Source organism: Aethina tumida, chromosome 4, assembly GCF_024364675.1.
Source record: "Aethina tumida isolate Nest 87 chromosome 4, icAetTumi1.1, whole genome shotgun sequence".
Taxonomy (NCBI): Eukaryota; Metazoa; Arthropoda; class Insecta; order Coleoptera; family Nitidulidae; genus Aethina; species Aethina tumida.
The window spans coordinates 27802237-27825692 of NC_065438.1; the positions used below are offsets into that span (position 1 = coordinate 27802237).

General features: G+C 27.7%; 2 protein-coding genes across 4 annotated transcripts; one reads left to right on the forward strand and one right to left on the reverse strand.

Moving 5' to 3' along the window:
* LOC109596213 (uncharacterized) lies at positions 1–23286 on the forward strand. Of its 3 annotated transcripts, none has more exons than XM_020011712.2 (8): positions 1–141; positions 330–457; positions 16118–16349; positions 16404–16595; positions 16658–16902; positions 18493–18740; positions 19615–19734; positions 20128–23286. In XM_020011712.2, exons 1-8 carry the CDS (start codon positions 60–62, stop codon positions 21458–21460), a joined length of 2580 nt encoding a protein of 859 aa, XP_019867271.2. In that variant the 5' UTR covers positions 1–59; the 3' UTR covers positions 21461–23286. The 3 variants fall into 3 exon arrangements, with proteins under 3 accessions (XP_019867271.2, XP_049821774.1, XP_049821773.1); XM_049965817.1 differs by having other exon boundaries at positions 16407–16595; XM_049965816.1 differs by having other exon boundaries at positions 16118–16595.
* Positions 2106–8905, reverse strand: LOC109596342 (uncharacterized). Its single transcript, XM_020011870.2, has 8 exons — positions 8745–8905; positions 5233–5556; positions 4887–5060; positions 4638–4835; positions 4407–4581; positions 4198–4351; positions 2944–3190; positions 2106–2788 (listed from the first exon to the last, which is right to left on the reverse strand). The coding sequence occupies exons 1-8, from the start codon at positions 8868–8870 to the stop codon at positions 2177–2179; spliced, it is 2010 nt and encodes a 669-aa protein (XP_019867429.2). The 5' UTR covers positions 8871–8905; the 3' UTR covers positions 2106–2176.
* Positions 23287–23456: the final 170 nt, after the last annotated feature.

Sequence of the window (23456 nt, forward strand, 5' to 3'; positions counted from 1 at the left end):
AAGTTGCGTTCAATTGACAGTTAATGACAGCAATGGTCTTTGAGTGACAGAACGTTAAAATGGCTAGTGTCGGATTTCGGTGGTTGGATATTTTGGAAAAAGAATTCGACAAAGCCTTTGTAGATTTAGATTTGTCAATTGGTATGTAGTTAGACTGCACAAATTATTTTAATTTACAATAATTCTTATCCCTTTTCATTGAGAATCGACTCGAAATTGTTTGTTTTGTTTATATTAAAAACCTATTTGTCTGTATTTCAAATTAGTCAGATTCTTGTGCTTTTTAGTTATTCTGTTTCGTGACACTAATTAAAATTGTTTTTGTCTAGGTGAACTGGAATCAGAGGAACCAGATGTGGTCTTCAATGTTAGGCAAAAATTGTGTACTCTCAGCTCATGTTTTGCACAATTAACCCACAAGTCTCAAACTATATTTCAAAATAGTGCAAAAATAGAGGTAAGAACAATCCAACTCTTTGCATGCATTAGAATTTGTTAATTGATTGTGTTTTAAGAATCTGTTCCCAAAAATGAGATTGAAGATAATTTTTTCATTAAATATAAAATTGTGTAAACAAATTCATTACACATATAGTAATAAGGTTTTACAAATAATCTTAAGTAATTACTTTGTTTTTCAAACAATAATAATTCAATAGCAATAGTAAATATTAAATATATATTTAATCTTTGGTAATGGTATGCCTGGATAGGAGCAATATTATTTAATTATGCTAGATTTTCATATAATAAATCATAAAATGATACATATTTAATAAAAAAAAGTAAACATTTTTAATAATTTTTTGTCAAGATGAATAAGTTTCTAACTAAAATTAACCTAGAACAAATCATTTAATCATATATAAGTTATTTCTTATATTTCCGTATCTTTTAATCCCATGTCTTTTAAATTTAGTATATAATTATCCTTAAATACATAATTTATTGTAATAAACTTTTCCCTAATGTGACGGTAACAGACTGTAAAGGTTATTCTCGTTTTTTTCGACTTATTTTTTATGCCACTGAATATTTAAGCTTTTCATATTTGCACAATTTAAAACAAAAGAGGCAATCTTAATTAATTCTGATTATCTCAATCATTTTTACGGATATGTGAGATTTAATATTTGATTAAAGTTTTAAACTGGGTTTGTCGATAATGATAAGGATGTGGCTGCTGTTCTTTTACAATTCTCCAAACTACTGAATACAATTTGTTGTGACAAACGTATTATACTAGAGTTTACGTCTCCTTATTTGCATTTGTTCTAACTGTTCTTGGCCTCCGTCCATCTGTAATTTTAGTTCTTAATGTGCCTCTTTCACTTAAACGTTACCCAACAGAAAGAAAAATTTTATTAATAGGTAAATTTCTTCTAGGATATTTTTCTGCATATCGTCGAACATGAGCACGTGCATTTCTATGACATTCGCCCAGAATTAATAATGTCAGAATAATCACAATGTGTGTACATTAACTACTTATCACCACTACAAACAACAAATACAAACATAAATACAATCTGAAGTTATTTGAATATATGGTACCTATTTGATTTTGTATTGTATGGAAATCAGTCTAACTTCTTCAAACATCGAAACTGAAATATCTCAAAAACGACTAAAATTACCAATATTGATCAATAACACGTTTTTTCTAAATTGTGCAAAGTATATGAAAAGCTTAATAGTTTTAAAAAATATTCACTGACGTGCAAAATAGAACGAGAAAAAGAGGGAAACCCCCAGAAACTGCTACTGTATTATGATAGAAAAGTTACGGAATTATAAAATTTAAATTTGAGAGGCTACATTTTCTTCAGAGAAAAAATAATCTTATTGAAATTTTCTTCATTATTGGACGTGTTATACTCGAATTTTGACCATCTATTTTATAAACAACTTATATAAAATCTAATGATTTAAATAATACCAGTTTTATTTCTTGTTAATATGAAATCTTGAAAATGATTAAGAATATAAGTTGATCTAATAGTGTATTTTTAATATTAAAATTTCTGTTTTCACTAAATGAATGATTCCACTTCTTACTTAAGGTTATAAGTATTTCGCTTTAAATAAATAAGGCAACATTTTTACAAGGTACTGTATATTGTAAAAATAGCACTAATTATAATTCCATAAATATAAAAACATTATCACGGTTTTGCTATGTTTGGGCCCTTATATCAATCAAATTGACTTCTGTTGTACTTTGGACATCACCATCGCCTTCTTCATCACAATCATCTTCACTTCTGACGTCAATAACGTCTAGAAGGTTTTTTCTACATTTAACAGTTGTATCCGTCGTATTATTTTCTACAATTATAGGTTGGTTCTCGTCAAAGACAATCCCATTTGTCGCTTGCTGAGTATCATTTGATTGAGTTACATTATTAATTAACGGTCCGAAAATATTGGCGATTTGTTTTTCACGTTCCTCAATTTCTTCTTTGGTTAATTCTTGACTTGAACCCGTGGTGGTTACAATATTTGCGGGCATTTCGAAATGTTTCTTAAGAGTTTTTTCCAACGTTTCAGCAATTGTGTTCTGATTGTGTAAGGTGAAGTTAGAGTAAGTTTGATTTAATTTGTGTTCAATGTTATTTAGACCATCAATTATTTTTTGTACATCACTTTTAGTTTCTGTAGAACTGTTTTGTCGAAGCTCAACCAACAATTGTTTGATTTCATTTAAATTTTCGGCGGATTCATTGTCACCTTCATACTGTAAATAATTTAGCTTAGTTTTTATTGAGCCTAATTCACTTAGCAGCACCTAAAAGGCAAACATTCACATGTTATGGGGTGGTTTAATTAAAATTCCCTGTGCTAAATCTCAAGAGTAATTAGGTCTCGACCGTAACGACTTCATATGAGCATTAAGGGAAAAACAAAGGTGTCTTTATTAGTATTATCATATTAAATACTTACATTTATATAGCTCTCGTTTCTTTTTTCTGATGTATTCTCCATTAAGTCCTTAATTATAACAAATAATGCGTCCAAGTCGTTGCATATTCTTTTTATGTCCGCCGTTATTGCACCATTTGTTTTCACAGTCGTTTCATACAAGGACACGATATTATTATTGGATTGGGTTAACCCTCTATATATTTTGTTGTCATGGGTCTTCAGAATTTTCTCAATATTTTTTATGTCCCGCATTTCAACTTCACCCCTAGAAACAAACATTTTTGTTTAAAATTGGACGGGGCACTAAAATTAGGGATCCAGTTGTGCGAGATTTTCATGAATAAGCGAAATTCGGGCAAAGGAACCCTCAGGCAATAGATCTCTCAAAGATGTTCACGAAAATCATTTCAGAAATTGAATAATATTATTTTGGAATTGGACAGTTAATGTGTCATGTCAAGAGCTGATTTCAAGCGTTTATTGATATACATTGGTGGCTAGAGAATTAGCACAAAATTTAAAATTACACATTTTCTAAGATATTAATAAAATTTAATACGAATTCGAATTTTACGTTTTGTGATACATTTAACAGTAAGAGTATATTCTTGGTAGAATTTATATTATTTTACTGAATTTAATTGAACTTTCAATGGAAAGTAAAAAGCAGTGGACTCAGTAGAGAAAATGGAAAATTAAATTAAAAAATAAATTAAAATGTTCCCAAAAACTACAAAAATATATTAATTATCCTCCAGAATTGTAGCGAAGAGTACTACGGAGTGTTGAATCAATCAATTGAAAACTTTTGGAACAACTTGAAGTTATAGTTAAAACACCAAAAACTATCAAATTTACATTAAATTGTGGTTATTAATTGAAGAGTTTTGGAATTTTATTTGAAATGATCGTTGCCAATATCTCACTATTTATAGGTGGTTATAAAAAATAAAGGATACCTTATTATTTTAAATAAACTATTTTGATTGTATTTAATTAGATGTATTTTCTAATTAAAATTAAATACTAATGTGTGATATTTCTCTTAGCACCATTGTATTCTAATTTCAGAACCTTTTCATAAAGAAACTTTTTAGTCGTTCGATCGATTTATATTATCATTAAGTTCTATATTTATTTTTAAAATAACCTTAATTTATACATAATTGTATAGTTAAATTATATAACTGTCCAACTTATTTTCTAATGTATTATTATTTTTAATTACACTGTACATAAATTAATAATAATTTATAATAATTATTTACTTACTTTTTATGAATCATGTCAATTAATTTCTCCAATGTGGTGCTAATTTCAGATTCAATCTGCGATTCATCCATCTGAACTCTATGACAACCCTCCAAAAATATTTCCTGATTGGTAATCACCTTTTCGAAATAATCGTCAATCTTCTTAGTATAATCTAAACAGTTCAAATACGTTTATCACTTATATTACTATTACTTTGTTATATTTACCCTCAGTATCAACGGGTATCTTTCCAGACTTTCCAAGTTTTCCTATTTGAATCATGATGGACCGCATACCTTTCTGAACGTCTCCAACAGTACTGTTAAGTGTAGATGATATGCTTAATAACTGGTTGTGAATATCATCTCCAGATCTTCCAGTGGACGTGCCCATATCAGCTACCTGAATTAATTTTAGACGTGTTCAACGAGTAAACTAATATCTTAGTTTGCACTAACCTTTATGGCGTAACTATTCAAATCGTTCTTCAGCTCCCTCTTCATTACCTTCAGTATTTCATTATTTTCAGCTACTAGTTCAAGTGTACTATTCAGATTGTTAGCTGATACTCTTTTACTTTCCGATTCATAAGTGTCCAGTTTACGTTCAATCGTCCCCAACTTGTCTGTTAATTTATTTTGTATGTCTTCGCTGAGCTGTAATTGTAGATTACATTTAAAATGTTCGTTTCATATTTGTTGACTTACTGTGAATGTGTTTTTCTTCGTCGTGGCCAGCATTTCCTCAAGCAGTGAATATGAAGACTTCAAACTGTCAACAGCTAATAATGTTTCTGATATATCAGTAGCTATATCTGTATCTTTGGTAGACATGGCCTCGTCTAATTTTTCAATGCGTGACAGTATTACATCCATTTTAATCTAAGAACACATGATCAGTTATAACCAATTGAATAATTTAATTACATGTTTAAGAATATTCTTGTGATCTTAGTTCAACGTCATATCATTGAAGAGAAAGGTTTTTTGGAAAATTCAGTCTAAACGTGGAATTTTACTAATATAAAGAAAACGATGGTCGTAATAAACGTACTTGCGCTTTCTGCAGACCACTATCAAGTTTCCTTTCGATATAGTTCAAGCGATGGCCGAGCCCATCGTAAACCGCGTCCAATTTACGATGGAGGTTCGTGGTGGCAATATCGTCTTTGATGTTTTTCGTGCTGATATTTTCTGAAATTTTGTCCAGTGTCAACATAACGATAGACTCCAGTCTTATTATCTGGGAATCAAGTACGTCTAGTTTTCGTTGGTAGCTCCCTAGTTGTGCTTCCAATGTCGGTGTCAATTTTGTCTGATAGATAAGATCCAGATTTCGCAGTCGAGACTCAATTGCTCTGAGAATTGATTCGAAGCTCTGAAATATATATATAACATTTCATTATCGAATATTTTTTTGAAAAATCATCATTGAAATGTCCCCCAAGATGTTCTGTTTATTCTTCAATTAAATTAGGTAATAAAAGTATTTATTACTTACAAACAAATAATCTGAATTGTAAATAAATATTGTTTTAATTGAATGAGATCATGTCAATCAATAGGGTACATTAATATGAAAGCAAATACTCGCCTCTGTTACATACATATGTAGAATTTCAAAGCATGAAATAGATCGACTCATAAATTATGTAATTTTAAGAAAATGTTTAAACTTATATCAATTAATAATACACAATATAAAAAGTTAAAATGTTGAAAATTCTTCCACGAATGAGTTTGTGCATTATTCATTTTAATAGAAGAAATGATTAATAAAAAGATCGATAGACTTCCGTATCAATTTAAAATATTTTTATGACGATTCATGATTAACCACCAACTGATTTCTTAGAATATGGAATTAATTTCTTGAGATAATTACATAATACAAAATTTTTAATGAATACTACGGATATGACAAACCCGAAAGTAGGTCAAGTAACCAAATATTTCATTTAACCTATTTAAATTATAAGGAAAACGATTTTATTTTAATTCGCTGAGTTTCCTGCATTAATTTGAGGAAATTTAAAACAAGTATTGTTTTTGCAAAAAATAATTTTTAGTGCTCATTAATATTTCAAGGTAAATAAATTGCAAAATATGATTTTAATTAACGTATACTGCATTTTTGAATTTAAATAATGTATTTGAAGTTTAAATTGTATAAATATATATCTTTTCCTTTCCCAAAGAAATTAATTAGTAAATATAAAACGGTATATGTTCCAATAACAATAAAGATAAAAAGTAATATTGCAAAGATACATTTTATATTTAGTGAAACTTTAGTTATTGTCAATACTAGGAGGGTGTTCAAAAAACGGATATTTTTTTTCGACATCTTGCGTGATAGTTTCACGTATTTGAGGAAATTGAATAAAAATGGATCAATTAATTTTTTTTTTATAATTTCCCTCACAAAGTCTAAAAATTTGAACAATAATGAAAATCAATATTTCGTCTCCTTACTTTTATATAAAAAATTCCTTGAAGTTCTCTAAAGTCAATTTCCAGTTTTTAAAGGCCTCAATAATAATAATAAGTGTCTCATCAATTCAATACTTAAATATGCAAATAGAATTTTTTAATGTCTATTCAATCACATATTTATTTATCAGTAAAGTTCATATATGGATATTGTTTATAATTCCAAATAGTTCTCTGATATAATTATAAAATACATTAAGTAGCTATAAAATATTCCCATTACATATTTTAAAATACTTCGAAAATACCTGTTCAAATCAACATATTATCTATCACTTTTATGGTAGAAAATTTCAAAGACAACTTCAGATACAAGTCAACAAATTTTCGGAAATCTAGTCTTTATAAATTATTAATAGAAATTTAGAAGACAATTTCTTTAACATAATCATAATTAACTTGAAATAGAAATAAATAAAATTAATCCTCTCAAATCAATTTATAACTTTAATTTTAATAGTAATATTTAAGAATATTTTGAGAATTTAAAATGTTATACACAGGAAAAGTTTATAATTCGTAAACAACTGTTAAAAATCCTTATGTTCAATACATTTAAATTTATTAATCATACGTATCACTAACAATAAATTCCTTAAAATATCTTAAACTGACATATATTCATGGTAGATGAATATGAAAAAAGAAAGAATTTATTGAAAATATTAATTAATTGTATTTTTTGAAAATCCTTAAATATAAGGCTGAAATTTGAATGATTATTTATTCAATCACAAATTTATCTAAATTGATAAGGATGAAAGACATCAATATTCTAAGAGATATTGTTTTAATATCAATTATTTCTCTCATTATAATTATATATAATATTTATAAAAGGAAATTTCAAAGTCAAAATTTTAGATTACTTTAGATATAACACAAAAAGTTTTAAAAATTCGTGTCTTGATATTTTATTAATAGAAATTTAAAAGACAATTAGTTTTCAATATTTTTTTCTGTATCAAAGTTTACTAAATTTTGGAGTACATTAATTTATTAATAAGTAATTTAAAATAGAACTGAAAATAAGTTAGTACATCTAGAAATGTATTAAAAATATAAACTAATGTACATTTTTAAAACTCTCAAATATAAACAAAGCTTAAATTTTTGAATATCTATTTATTCATTTTCATATTTATCTAAAACGTTAGAGTTATAAATACATACATAAATAATGTAAATGTTAATATATAGATATTGTTTATAATTTAAAATATTTTCTAATTGTAATTACATATATTTATAATTTGTATCAGTATACTACTCATTTTTCCAATTAAAAATTTCAAAATATTTAGGAAATACCTAATTTAAAAACATGTTATCTGTCAGTTTTGTGATTGTAAATTTCAAAGGTATCTTCAGATGTAATTCAACAAATTTTCGGAATTCTCGTTTTGATATGTTGATAGAAATTTGATAGACCACTAATTGAAAATCAGCCCTCTAAAATCAATTTTCATTATTTGACGTTCTTAATATTTATTTTTTATATTAAAAGTACTTATTTTTTAAATGTTGATTAAAAATTAAATTGAAATGTACCTATTTACTTCAATCATGTATTTATCTCAATCGATTAAATTGGAAAGACATAAATATTCTAACTGTTCATAAATAAATATCATAGTTTATCATTTAAATTATTTCTCCGATTGTAATTATAAATAGAGTAAACTAAACTAATTAACTAAATATTATACTTAAATTTAGCTCAAAATATTGTTAGTTATATTTATTATTATTCTACATCTAGAACATAAATTATATTAATTACTTGTACGTTTTATAAACAAAACATAACATAAAACAAATATGTAGCTGGAATTTAATTTAATGTATATTACTTCAATCATATACTTATCTAAATCAGGAATGTCATAAATATTCTAACTGTTCATACATAAATATCATTGTTTATAATTTCAAATATTTTTCTCATTCTAATTAAGATATAAATAAAATAACCATAGACTAATCCTAATAGTCGATTACAAATTTTACCTAAATCGTTAAAGTATGAATTAAAATTCTTTAAAATGTTTACACTGAACATCGTAAATATACCTGTTGATCCACATTGTCCTGGAAATTATTGGCCGGATCCCTCGGCTCCCATTCACAGGTCACGAAGTGGACGCAAAAATGCGCCGCCAGAAGCCAGAAGATCACACCTAAACAGCGGAACCGCATGTCGTACCGTACGCGCGTGCACCTCGGATGTGCTTTTGCGGTAGGCCCTGTAAATATGTTTATATAGCGCAGAGATGACAACGCACCACCCAGATTTCGTCGGACGTAGTCGTACCACTCATCACCATCGTCTCATTGCATAGTTGACCGCACACAAAAACGTCGTCGGCACCACCCGTTTTCTGCCTCCAATCCGGGATGGAGATTTGCCCGCTGTAACGGTTTGGTGCCTCCGTCTGGCGAATGCACAACCCTGGATTCAGTGTCGCACAGATTTTGCTGTTCAGATAACATGTTAATTGAAGAATTATTCTAGGCTACTCCGGTATTTAACTGAGGATGTATAAATATTAATTTTGATCTTGTATCAATAACATCCAAGGAAAGGATGTTTGAAATGCAATTCTAAATTTTAAAAGATTGTTATATATGTACTACAATAAATGTTAGTGAACTATTTCCGTACAAAAGAGCTATAAACTAATTTAACGACGTACTTATTATGCACGTATATAAATAATGAATTTGATTTAGTTTCGTGGTAATGTATTTTATGCTAATTAAACATATAACAATGGAAATTTTAATAATAATAATTAATCTCGGCGATACAGTCATTATTCACTTGACTAATGTTAAGAACTAATTATCTGTAGCAGAGTAACATTAGTTTTAAGAATAATATCGACTAAGAAGAAAAGTGATTATTACTTTTAGCATCATACAATAATAATTGAAACAACTGAATATAAATATAATAATTAATAATTACAAATAAATTCAGTGTTACTTAAACACTTAAATGTAAAATATCCTTACTACTTTTGTCAAGAAATTTATAATAAGGGAATTGACATGTGGACAAGATTTAAACACAAAATAAAATCAATTTGTATATATAGAATATAATATCATTAATTTGATAATTCAATGAGACTAATTATCTATGGCGAGTAATTGCAATCCAGCAATTTTAAGAATACAATTGACACAGAAGAAAAAAGATTTGTTATTACTTGTACTTCTAAAATTGATTTACTTTCTTTTAAATAAGAATAGGTTAAATTAAAAATATTTATGTCAAGCTACATTCGTTGAGTTATGTCGGATTTTTTGGCAACAAATTAATTCAGTTAGAAATTTAAAAAAAAAGAATGTTGATATGAAATAAAATCAATAAAATTGATACAGAATTGTAGTAGCCTATTATCACTACTTCATAATATTTCAAACATTGATGTACATATTTTTACTGTAAAATTATGGTGTTGACATAAATTTTAAAACAATTTTTATAGGTATATAGTAATAAGTAATAAGTTTAATGTAATAAATAATTCAGTGATCATTCAATCGACTAATAATCTAAAGTTGTATAACTATGCTCAATTTTAACAATAAGAGCACAAAAATGGTCCATTTATACTATTGATATTCTATATTGTTTCAAATGAATATAGTGTAAATTTTTCCAATAACTTGGAACTTTGCATAAATATATAATAGAATTCTGTGACAGCAAATTAATACGTTAAAAATCTCACTCACTAATGACTAACATAATATTTGACAATGTAACTCCACTAAATCAATTTCAATCAATAAATCAATTTTAAGTGGAAATTAGCTACACCAGAAAAGTGATCTATTTTTAATATAAAAACTACGATATATCAAAAATTGGTATATTTAATTTCAAATAAATAAAATGTAAATTATCTTATAGCTTATATCCTGAAATTTTAGTAGCAAATAATTTATATAAAGAAATAAAAGAGAAATTATTTATGATAATATTAAGAACAACATTAAATTTGTTTGTATTTACAGAGTATAAGATTTTTAAGAATTTAATGATTATCCAGTGATTAACCTGTAATATAATCTTTGGCGATGTAACTACACTTCATCAATTTTAAAAATAAAATATACACAGTAGAAAAATGGTGTCTTTTTACATTTAATATTCTATATTATTTTTAAAAAATATAGGCAAATAACGTGGTACTTTGTATAACTATAGAATTTTTTGCCAGCAAATTAATTCGTTAAAAAAGGAATACCGTGTTAATATAAATTAAAAACAAAATTAAATCAGACTAATGACTAAATAGCCTTTAGTGATGAAACTGCAGTCCACCAATTTTAAGAATAAAACCAATATCAAAAATTGAGATATTTTCTTTCAAATAAAAAAAAATTAGAAATTATAAACTATTCTATAATTGTGAAATTGTATAGCAAATAATTAAATTAAAGAAATAAAGGAAGAATTAATTAACTTGATATGAGATAAAAACAAAATGAAATTTAATTGCATATATAGGGTATAAGATCCTTACTTATTCAATGACTATCCAATGACTAATATAATCTCGGACGGTGTAACTACATGATATATTTGTAAATTGTGTGTAAATTATAAAAATGATACCATATTTTGATAACATTTAATTTAAATATATAAAAGAGGAATAATCTCTGTGTTGATACGAATTAATTACAAAATTAAATCAATTTGTATATATATATATATATATATAGTATAAGATTTTTAACAATGATTATTTATCCACTTGACTAGTGACTAATCTAATATTTGACGATGGAAATACATTCCATCAATTTTAAGAATAAAATAGACACCAGAAGTTAAAATAAAATGTAAAACATTATCTATAATTATGTGGTTTGTGTGAATATCGTTTAAAATATTTTTCAAAACAAAAATATAAAGCCGGAACAAATTTTAAAAATATGTGATTTTCATTAATTATTTCCTTCAAAAGTTGCACGATTTTCTTCCAATAAATAGTCTAAATCATACATGTTTCCAGTATTATAATTTGCACTCCTTTATAATTATACCAACTAATTTTTTACAGTACATATTCTTATTTATTTAAAGAGACTAAAGAAAGATTTATATGTTGGCATGAATTAGATTTATGCGTAAGAACTATATTTTATTTATTTATTATTTTTCTATATTATGAATTTAGTATTATTATTATTATATATTTTTATGTATATTTGTTAAAATTGAATTTAGATTTAAATGTCTGTTTAAGAAAACATAAATAAACTATACATTTCCTATAACATAATTTGATCCCATAATTATGCCAATGAATTGTAAAAGAAAATTTAACGCAGTAACATGACTTAAAAACAAAAACTATTTGTGTACATAAATTATAAAACCTATTTTGAAAATTATCTTTTATTACTTATTATTTTAACTACAAAATTATAAGGTAGTAGGAAATTAGAAAAAAATATGTAATTTTCACTATTAATTTAATGAACTAAGTAAGACATAAATTATAATATTTTAATGCATATTTGCTAAATTTAAATTTTCTTTTACACAAAATTGCAAACCTTATTTACTTATATGCATGCTTAATTACATTCATTTCCTTTTACAATTTACAATTGAATACTGCGTTATGGTCTAAATATAATAAACCTCAATATTAAAATTTTATTGTTCCTCCGGCTCTGCTTTGTTTATCCATTGTGTGACATGGTGGGCTTGTGTATTTATTTATTCACTGTCTTTTATCTTCTAAAAGTTTATCCCATCAATGTAAATATACCGTATCAAAGGCGATGTGTTTGTGGGGGTGCCGATTAAAAAATAATTTCTCAACTATACCTATACCATAAAGATGTGTACCAAGTAATAATATGTGGCAATCTTTTAGAAAGTTCGAAGATCTTATAAATATTGAATGATCTAATTAATATAAATAAATCATAAAATTTATTGTTATTTAAAAGACTAGCGCTTAAATATAAGTGTTTAGTAATAAATGGAGGCAAAATTAAAAATTAATATTTTTAGACATAAAATTTATAATTCCACAAAATTATATTCTGGTGTAGTTTTTATTCTTCTAATCCTGATATTTTCCATAGTAATTAAATTTTGATTCATCATCATTATTCATCATTTTCAGCTCCTAAATTAGGAACGAATGAATGTAAGAGACATATTTTTAAGACATATTGGCACCAACACAGTAGTTTTAAATATAATTTTGTTTATCTTTATAAAATTTGCTCTCTTGTTTCCGCTTAATTTCTGTACAAACTCGTCTTCCTGCATCTACTTAGAGAATTATGCTGTTTAATCAACTGTTTTTTAATATAGAAAGACAGTATTGGAAAGACTGATAATGTAATGGATAGTGAAGCTACTAATACCAAAGTCAAAGTTATACTTTGATAAGGACTGGATTCATAAACTTGTTTCGGACTCATTTCTTACGAACTCTAAGAATTTGGAAAAATTATATATTACTCTTGTTAAAATAGTTATGTAATTACATAATCGTTTATAAAGATGGTCTATTTTATAACAAGATACAGGTATTTTTTGGACTCTGTAGTCCTATCCAGCAATAATCAACTAATTTTCTTTTCTATATAATACTGATGATGAAACTTGTTATTTTGTTCTTCATTTTCAGCTTCTAAATTGTTAGTCTTGGTTAGGGTTCAGAGACGCATTTTTAGAACCTATTGATACTTTGAGCATAGCAGTTTCATATGTAGTAAATTCTTAATAAAAATTATATAAATATCCATTCCCTTGCCTCTGAAAAACCATGAAACATTAATTTCTGCAAAAATTCGTCTTTCTACATAGACTTGTGGATTTGGTGGTGTTTAACAATTGTATTTTTAATATATTAGAAAATTTCGAAGTTAGAATACTAGTCTATCTTTTCTCTACAATTAAAAAAATCAGACTAAAATATCAATTTCTCCAACCAATATGTGCCATCACGTTCCATAATTGTTAAAATGACTCACTTTTTGGTAATATTTCAAACATAAACTGACTTAAAAATAAGTCATTGAATTTTATGTAAAATTGTACAGTAGAATATTTAATTTTCGTTTATTTTTAAACTATTAAATTCAGTTTATGTACAATTACAAAAATAATGTGATGTTCTAGAATATTAAAAGCCATCACATATTAATCACCTATTCCCCTATTCAAAAATCCTAATCTCCATAGAATTTAAATTTTGGTGGAATTAAATTAGGTGGAAAGATGAGAGAGCAGGAAATGTGGTCAATTTTGAACAATTATAAATTCTGTCGTTTTCGAAAGGAACATAAACATCATTTAATTTCTGCACTAATTAGTCACCTTTCTACATCACGTTACGCATTTGGAGATGTTTAAATAATGGTTTTTAATATTTTAGAAAAGTTTAGCTTCAGAAAGAGGGTGATAATAATTGTAATTGATCTGAGATTTCAATGGAATTAATTTAACATAACTTCTAGCCTTGATTAAGAACTGAATTAAAAGCATGCATGTTCTTAGTTGGAACTCTTTCTTAAAGTATCGAAATTGAGCATGTATTATCATCAGTCTGAAGTAAAGCAACACATTTATTTATAAGAATAATATTTCAAATACATTTGTATATTTAAATTAGTACATGAAATTAAAAACTATATTTATACTTACCTTTAATCAGCTATATATAATAGATTTAAAACAAAAGAAAAAAAAGGATAAGAGCTGTAGCATTATAAAACAAAACAAGGAGTCAAAAGTAAAGCAACAAAATAAAATACCTATGTTTTTAATATTTTTTATTAGTACTTAGTAGCATATCATATTATTTTTTATTACCTCTTGATATCTTTTCATGAAAAAAATAAAGATGTCAATCTTTATTTTTTTCATGAAAAAGAAAAAGAATTCCTAATAATATTAATAGCTTCAAACAGTTCATCTAAATTTTGAAATTTGCCCGAGTAAACTACTCATTTTAAGATTTATCCTGTCCCATAGATTTTCTATGGGGTTTAGATAGGAATTTTGGACTGGCTACTGCATATTATTGCAAATAAAACACTCTTTTACAAGTTTTGGCTGTAACATATGCATCGAATTACTATCGTGCTGGAAAATCCCTGACAAAGGCATATTTCCCTCAGCTTACGGCAGCATACAATTGGTTAGGATGTGTAAATATTGAAACCTTTGCATTACTCGACTTTTGACTGTTAAATAAATAAAAAAATTTAAGTGTGATTTCAAGTTGTAAGGTCCACTATCTGACAAAAATATGGTTCCTTGATAACATCCTATTTACATGTTTTTATTAAAATTATGTTTGTTGCTTTACTTTTGACTGGTACTGTATATGAAAAAGAAATCCATATTAGATTAGTCATCCATAATATGGATAATCTAGCCAGGATCTTCGACATTCTTTTGTGTACAACTAACAAAGTAAGACTAAAAAATACCGTTTTTTTCTAATTAAGCTTAAAAAATAAATAGAAAATAATTAAATAAAAAATTAGCAATTTAAGTTTATAAAATTTAAATAACTCTAGATAACCAATTAAATTTAAAAAATTTAAATGGTTAATTTTAATTTATAAAAATATAAAAAATATAAGTATCCCAAAAAATGAAAAATAAGACCTTTGCCGATTATTATTGTAATTATATTTAATCCATTTTATGTATTTATTATAAAAATTAATTATATTCTTCAGTTCTCGGGATTAAATGGGTATTTATTATTGACGAGGATGATTTACATTAATCATCGGACCTTGATTTATAAAGCCAGACATTTTTCATAAGTGGTTTTTTAAAACCCAACACTGTACAAAAAAAAACCCTCAAGTTTTAATAGTTTTTTATAGTGTGCAATCTTGTAAATGTCCAGATGTGATGTCATAGTTTTTATGGTGCGCAAATATTCGCAGTTATAATTTCAGGCGATATAAAAAATACGCGAGACATTGATTATCCAATCTTAAAAAGCTGTCGGATAAAAACACGAAACGTCCTTGTTTGTTACTGTAGAAATTGATAAATCTAAATTTACTAATTCTTCCGTCCATATATTTTTTTATAAATGTGGGAATGCACCTGGTACCTACTAAATCCATAACTACACGTCCTCTAATTGTATTGCCGGTTTTTCGGGTTAAAACACCTGACAAAAACTTTGACTAGATAACTAATGAAGGGTTGGATAATGAGGGAGTGAACTTAATGTTACATTTCGTACACTGTTGTTCAGAGTGTAAGCATCGTACTACATAGATTATCTAAATAATAACAAATACTTCAATAATAAACGCCAAATATTAATAATGACACGAATAAAAACCATTATACTAAACAAATAAATTTGATAGAATAATTAATAATCATGTGAAAATTGATAAATGCCTTTTTTCTTTTATAGGCGGAGCTTATCCACATGAGAACAGAGTTGGTGGAATCAAAGGCGAAACGAGAAGTTCTTGAAAGAGAACTGCACAATTTACTCCTACAATTACACTCTCAACAACTCTCTTATCTGCCAGACAGTAAATCATCTGGCAAAAAACAAGACATGCACATCATACCCGACATCAACAACATAAAGAAAAAATTGGAAGCTGAAATTAAACAGAGTCCTGTGCATTTAAATTCCGGTAAGAAAATTACCAATTCTTTTTATGTTACTTTACAATACTGTCGTATTACAGAAGAACTGAAACTTAATCCCACGTCTCTGGAGAATGCAAGCTACAAAGCGGAAAACGCACAATTACATCTAGAAAACACCGCTTTGCGAAACTCGATACTGGCCCTCAGCAGTGAGGTGTACGGTGCTAAATTGGCAGCTAAATATTTGGACAAGGAACTTGCCGGACGAATACAACAGTTGCAGTTGTTAGGTCAGCTATCATCATCGCAGATGTAGTATTTATTAAACAATTTCGAATAATTGTTATTGCAGGTCGAGAAATGAGAGGAGACATCAGAGATAAACTATGGCGTCAGTTGGAATCCGAAATACTACTGCAAAGACACAAAACTGTTGTGAGGGCGTGCAGGAGGAACAGCATGATAAACGGCAACAGCAAAATATGTCCCAAACCCGAAACTGAAGGTCTCGCCGAAGGAGCCGAACAACACTTCGGTGATATTAGAACCGTGGTGGTGAAAAGAAAACCGGGACAAGGTCTAGGTATTAGTATAACGGTAAGAACAAGCTATTATTTATTATTTAAATAATCCAAAATTTCATAAACTGTAGCCAAATCACTACAAATAATTTAAGAGTAACAACTAAGACTTATTTTACCATTTCGTGTTGCAATGAGAGTGATGTTAATATTGTTTGCAAATTAAATATTATTGCATTTGCGAATTCTGCATCTAGTTTTGAAACTTTCGAATTTTGTGCCATTAGTTATATTTGGAATATTTAATTTTTCAAAAAAAATTCACACATGGAGTAACTAAATGTAAGCATTTGTATTACCAACAATTGTAACCCAGTTAACACAAGACTCATTGATATATCCCATATACAGTGGTCATTAATAAGCAGCTTCTTAACAATAACTATTTTATTCCATGTGAGCAGTTAAAATATTATTTTACTAATCTATTATACTTATACTGTATTTTCTTATAATGGTTTAAAATGTTACATGTATTTTTCTAAATTTAACTGAACATATAGTAATTTTAATTTTCTAGAAAGGAAGTAATAATATTTAATTTAAACATTAATTTTTGAGATAATATTCTTTTTGTTTTATAATTTCGGTGCCTCTTATCCCTTGAGAGTTGGTTTCAATTGTATAATTTTTATGATCCCTCATGTTTTCTACAGGGGATGAAGATTGTGAAGAATAAGAAAAAATAGTTTGATATTTTAACCAATATGTCAAAATTTTGGTCTTGTATTTAGAATCGTTATCACGTTGAAACTGATTTTTTAATTGTTATCGTTCCTTTAGTATATGAAAACTTTTTTTTAATATTTTTCTATTCATTCATGGGTCCATGTATTTTGTGTGGTCAGTGAAACTATCTATATCGGGCTCAGAATTCTTGAAATTAATACTATATTTCTTCAGGTTGGCTCTAATTTAAGTTAACGATAAGAATAAATTTTATTTTACATTGGTGTTAACTATATATAAACATAATAGCTAAAATTTTTCACTTATGAGCAGTCTGGTACAGTTAGTATCAGAAAAATGTGGTAAGTCCATAAACTAGTGTATCCATCAATATTATTAATATTTTTACCATTTAAATATTTAAAACATATTTACTATATGATAATGATGATAATAAAAAGTACTTACGTATATACTGGTGTGTAACACGATCAAGTTTGTTCTGTGATGTTACATAGAAGATATAAATATGTATTATACGATTATATTTTCCTAAATAGGTACCAGATAAGACGTCCCTGGGACATCCTATTTAAATCTGTAACGTTGCATCTAATTAAATCCTATTTGTGACGTACTATGCTCTTTAGGAATGATGAAGTTTATTCTATACGTTAATACAATACTTTCTTAAATATTAAACAAAATATTTGTAATTTACATTCTCTCATTCCCATTAAACAAAAATCCTAAATAACCCGTTTATATTTGGAAAACCATTAATAATAAAAAAATTAAATATTTCAAGAGTTGAATATGGGAAACCTTCTCAAAATACTCCAGAATTCTATGTTTAATTCAAAAATTCAGATATTCTCTGTAAATTGCAATGAACCAACTAGATCACATCTTTATTAAAATAATAATAAATTTACAGGGTGGAAGGGAACACGGAGTTCCAATCTTGATCTCGGAGCTGGAACCCAACGGTCCAGCCGCTCTCTGTCAACAGCTCTACATTGGCGATGCGATACTCTACGTAAACGATCGCGATCTTCGGCAAGCGTGCCACCGCGAAGCTGTTGGTATTCTCCAGCAACAGACTGGTGATTGTGTGTTGCAAGTACAGTACATTGCAGCCGATGACAGTGACAACTCTTTGGAAGAAGACGGATATAACTTTAGGTGAGTAGAAGTTATCGTTTTTAATTGAGAAATGTTTTTTTGATTATTGTCTTAAGAGTTTTAACTTGGGACATTTCTATTGGTTGTATCTAGTCATTAGGGAAAGTTAAAGAAGTTGGTTATATGAATATAGATATATTTTATTCTATATATGGTGCCTTTGTATTTTATAATGTTTTCTCCTTCTTTATTCTTAGGATCTTCTATTTTACAAAGTATTGTTTTAGTTAGTATATTGCGTAGCATGGTTTTTGATAAGAATATCATTCTCAGGTTGTATTCTCCTTCTATTTGCCTTACATTTTCATTTTATCCATTAATATAAGAAATTTTAAGTGACTAATAATCATGTTCTCCTTCTGCTGTCTTTATAATGTGTACCCTGTAGGTCTTTTTTATGTATAACCTTTCTTCTGTTCTTTACATAGACCTTTTGCTCAATTGATTAGTTATTTATTTATACCTTTTTAATCTGGTGGTAAAATTAAGATATTGTTCAGTGTTGAGTCTATTTCTCTGTTTTCATATGTATTATTTTATTTTTCTCTATTTTTATTTTAAATTTATTTGTGTGAATTCTTTCACTCCGTTGTTACAGTTTATGAATGTGTTATTATCATATGGTAAACAAATTTCAGGTTTGTGTGGTGCACCGTTGATGGATATTTCTTTATATTTTTTAAGTATATTCACCACCACAGTGGGTGGAATTACATAGAAAAACTCAAACATTTTCTTAATCATTCATTAAATTGAAAATTACTGGAGATACAACACCAGTTGAAACGTCGCAAATTAAAACTCTTTGAGACAAAAAGTCCCAAACAAAAAACCTCGTTTATAATTGATTCAGCTAATATATTTGTCATTATAGATTCTTTGATGATGAAGTCGGCGATGTTGACAATTCGCTAGCTAATCCTCGTGATAATCCCGAGGAAATTTTAAACACTCCGACTGCTCCGAGGACTCCAGAATCGACAACGGCAAGTCGGTGAGTCTTTTGGAGTTTTAAATTTAAGCCAAACTAGTACATAATCATGGTATAAGAACTATACTGTGAATTTTAATGTTACACGACAATTTTTAGTATTACTTGCACGTGCAATAAATGTGATTCCTGTTTGTTATTCCAAAATTGTATAAATGTAATTTTATATATACATATATTTTAGCATAAGTTTTAGTTTATAGATTGTAAAGTGCTTTTTATTGTTATTTTTATCAAAAATATAATAAACCATTGTTTTCTATACACCTGAATTATTTATTTTATTATTTATATAACTAATTTTTATTTTGCTTTACAGTTGAGTTTATGCATGATCAGTGTCAAATGCATGCGGTGAATTTGACGGTGAAATATACATGATGAAATTTTTTCTAGTGTACAATCACGAAGCAGTATTCAATCGGCATCTGAAATAAAAAACGCTCAAAATCTGTTGGACATAAATACACCTGAAACGGAGACTTGTAAAGACATCTACAACTACAATTTAAACTGCACAAACGACAATCTGACGGACATTTTCAAAAAGCAAATTATAAAAGATGATAAAATATCCGACGTTCTTAATTGTGATAATCTCTGTCTTAACAGAAATTCAATTACCGATCAATTAACAACTTTAAGCAACCAGAATATCGCAACAGATGAGACAAACACAGTAAACGACTTGATTCTGATAGACAATGCCAAAAATAATGTGATAAAACTGGAGAACTTTAAAAAAGTACAAGTATTGTGCAATGACGACAACTTTAATTGCTCCACAAATTCGTTAAATTCTGAAAATTTATCATCCCCAATGCAGACTAGCGCAGATGTTTATTTAGACTCCGAAGTACTTTCCACTGATATAGCTTCAAACGATTCACAATCACCTAAAAATCAACAATCCCAACCCAAACCTGAAGACTTCTCCTCTTTCAAGACTTCATCAGATTCCTTAGGAAATTTAAAATCCAATAATGACGTATTTTTCGGAAACATGTCGTTTATAGATAAACATTCCCCAGTTGCAAAGGACAGAAATTCTGAAGCATATGGATCAAACGACTCCCTGTCAAATCCAAAAAGTGACCAAAGTCTTTTGAATTCCGGGGAGTCGTGCGGAAGTTCACCTGTACGCAAAACAAACCGCGACTATCGAAAACAACGGAAACATAAAAAGAAGTACTTCGGTGTAAAAACGTTGCAGAGTATTTTTAACAAACACGACGGATATTCGGATATATCCACGACTGCTTCAGAGTTCGGCGACGAACCAGAACAACTTAAACCGAGACAAAATCAAAAAATAGTCGAAATAGAGGAGAAAAAGGCTGAACAACCTGAACCTGCTAAGTCAGTAGTTAAAGAAATATCATCAGTAAAATGGAACAATTCATCTGAGACTACGCAACAATTCGAAGAGAACATTCACACATTTTTGTCTGATATTTTCCAAAGAAACTTTACTGCTTCGACCGCTCCTGAACCGGCCAACGTTGTCAATTTATCAGTAAATAGGCCGACTGGTACAAAGAAATATTTCAGTCTTCACGGTCAACATTTAAGGGTAGGTAAAGCACTACGATTGTGTCCCAACGAGGACTACAAGGATATTGCAGAAAACGAACAACGGAAAGAAAAATTATTGGCAAGGTACGTCTATAATGCTAACTGTTTCAATGCGGATGGGGTGGGAGATCCAGATTTCGGGACTCCGGTATAAAAGTTATATAAATACAAGAAATATCGTTATAAAAGTTTGATGTATGTAAAAGATAATAAAAATCGACAATGGAATAAAATGGATATTGAAAATTAATATAAATAACTATGTTGTATTTCTCTTAAAGAATCATTATATCCATTAGTTTTAAAAGTGTGTACACGTTTGTTTTTAACTGATTTTGCTTCTACACTACATCTGTTAAATGCTTACAGTGTACATAGTTCTAATTCTCTGATACATCATGTGAAATTTACTTATTTTCTATATATGTTTTAGCAAGTGAAACAAAATTTTTCAATGGTTCATATCAATAATTCATCAAATATTAAATTATTTTAACAATATATGAAGGAAAGTGTAGACTGTGGGATTTATTAATTAATTTTCCTATTAATGCAAACTAAAATAGGGTTAAAATGGGTACACAAAATTAGAAGGAAGGTTGTGATATATTAGTATTTCGTTTTCGTCGCATAGGAAAATTAGATATGTAATTACCATACTAATTGTATTTGAATTAATTTAGATTTCGTAGAATGCCCACGTTATACACGCATAAATCGCAATTTTCTGCTAGAAAACAACGCAAGCCTCGTATTTCGATAAACTACTCTCTGTAATAAAATACAATTATAAATGATCATTTATTGGTATTATAGAGAATAATTTATTTACGTGTTTATCCATTTTTAAACAGAAAATTAGTCTGTCTAAATTATTATAAATTTATCAAAGAAAATATGTCTTCCACATTTTTCTTTTCGATTCGTTTGCATATGAAAAATGCAGTATTTGGAAATAAAATTAAATCATCTTATACCAATTTGCTTAATTTGCTGAAACGTTACGATTGTTTTAAAATTGGATAAACACTCATTTGTACAAACATTGAACTACTTAGGGCACAGTTTACTATTAAATAAATACTACGTTACAGTATTTCTGTTTGAATTTAAGGCTTTTTCAAGACACAAAGAAATATGTGTCTTTAAAATGCTTAGTTTAGGTTATTCTATTTGTTAAATATACAATTGCAAAAAAAATATTTTTCTAGTCTTTGTTTTAGCAAGATTCTCAATTTCATATTGTAGGCGACATAGATTTTTGTATGGAAAATTAGACATGATTTAGAAAATTCCTTATTCATTAGGTAATTTACGAACATTATCAGTGTGTATTAAAGAAAATATGTGTGAATGAATTTAAAATTACAGAAATGAATTTATTTTTATTATTTACTATTATTATATGGTAATTTGCTATATAAAAGGACCTTACTCATAGCTTTGTTACACACAAGGTGACGTACAATAAATTTATTTGTATGTCGTTTCTTAAACCAAAAAAAAGTTGGGTAGTCCTAAATTCGAACTACATATAATGCTTCTTCATAATATTTTCTGTTGCAAATTGTAACTTAAAAATTACATTTGTTAGATTTAAAATTCGTAAAAACTGCATGGTTTAAAGTATGCATTGCTCAAACATACTCAATCAAGTATTACTTATAACCCCACGATTTTCTTCGCTGCTCTTATATATATGTTCCTGACAATAATTCTATCACATACAATTTGTGCCTTTAAAATCACTTTAATTTAATTCAAATATTAACTTAGATGATACCGCTATAGCTTTTGTTTCCCACTGAATTTTTGACAGGAACCATATGCTACGCCTATAGGTTCAACATTACACCCATAATATTTACTTCGTTTTGGGTATTATTGAGCCTATCTTAAAATAAATTTTTTAGACAAATAGTTATAGTTTCAAATGTAAACTGTTATTTCAACATATCTGTCTTCAATAAATTATGCTGCGAATAATTGTATGTTTTTACTTTTCCCCTATATTCAAATTTTATATTGTTTGAAAGTATGCATTTATTTAATATAATTTAAAAGGCTTAAAATACCGAATAATCGGAACTTACCACCGGATATACTATCACTTTGTCAAAATTTAATACTTTTTCAGAGATTTGGTAACC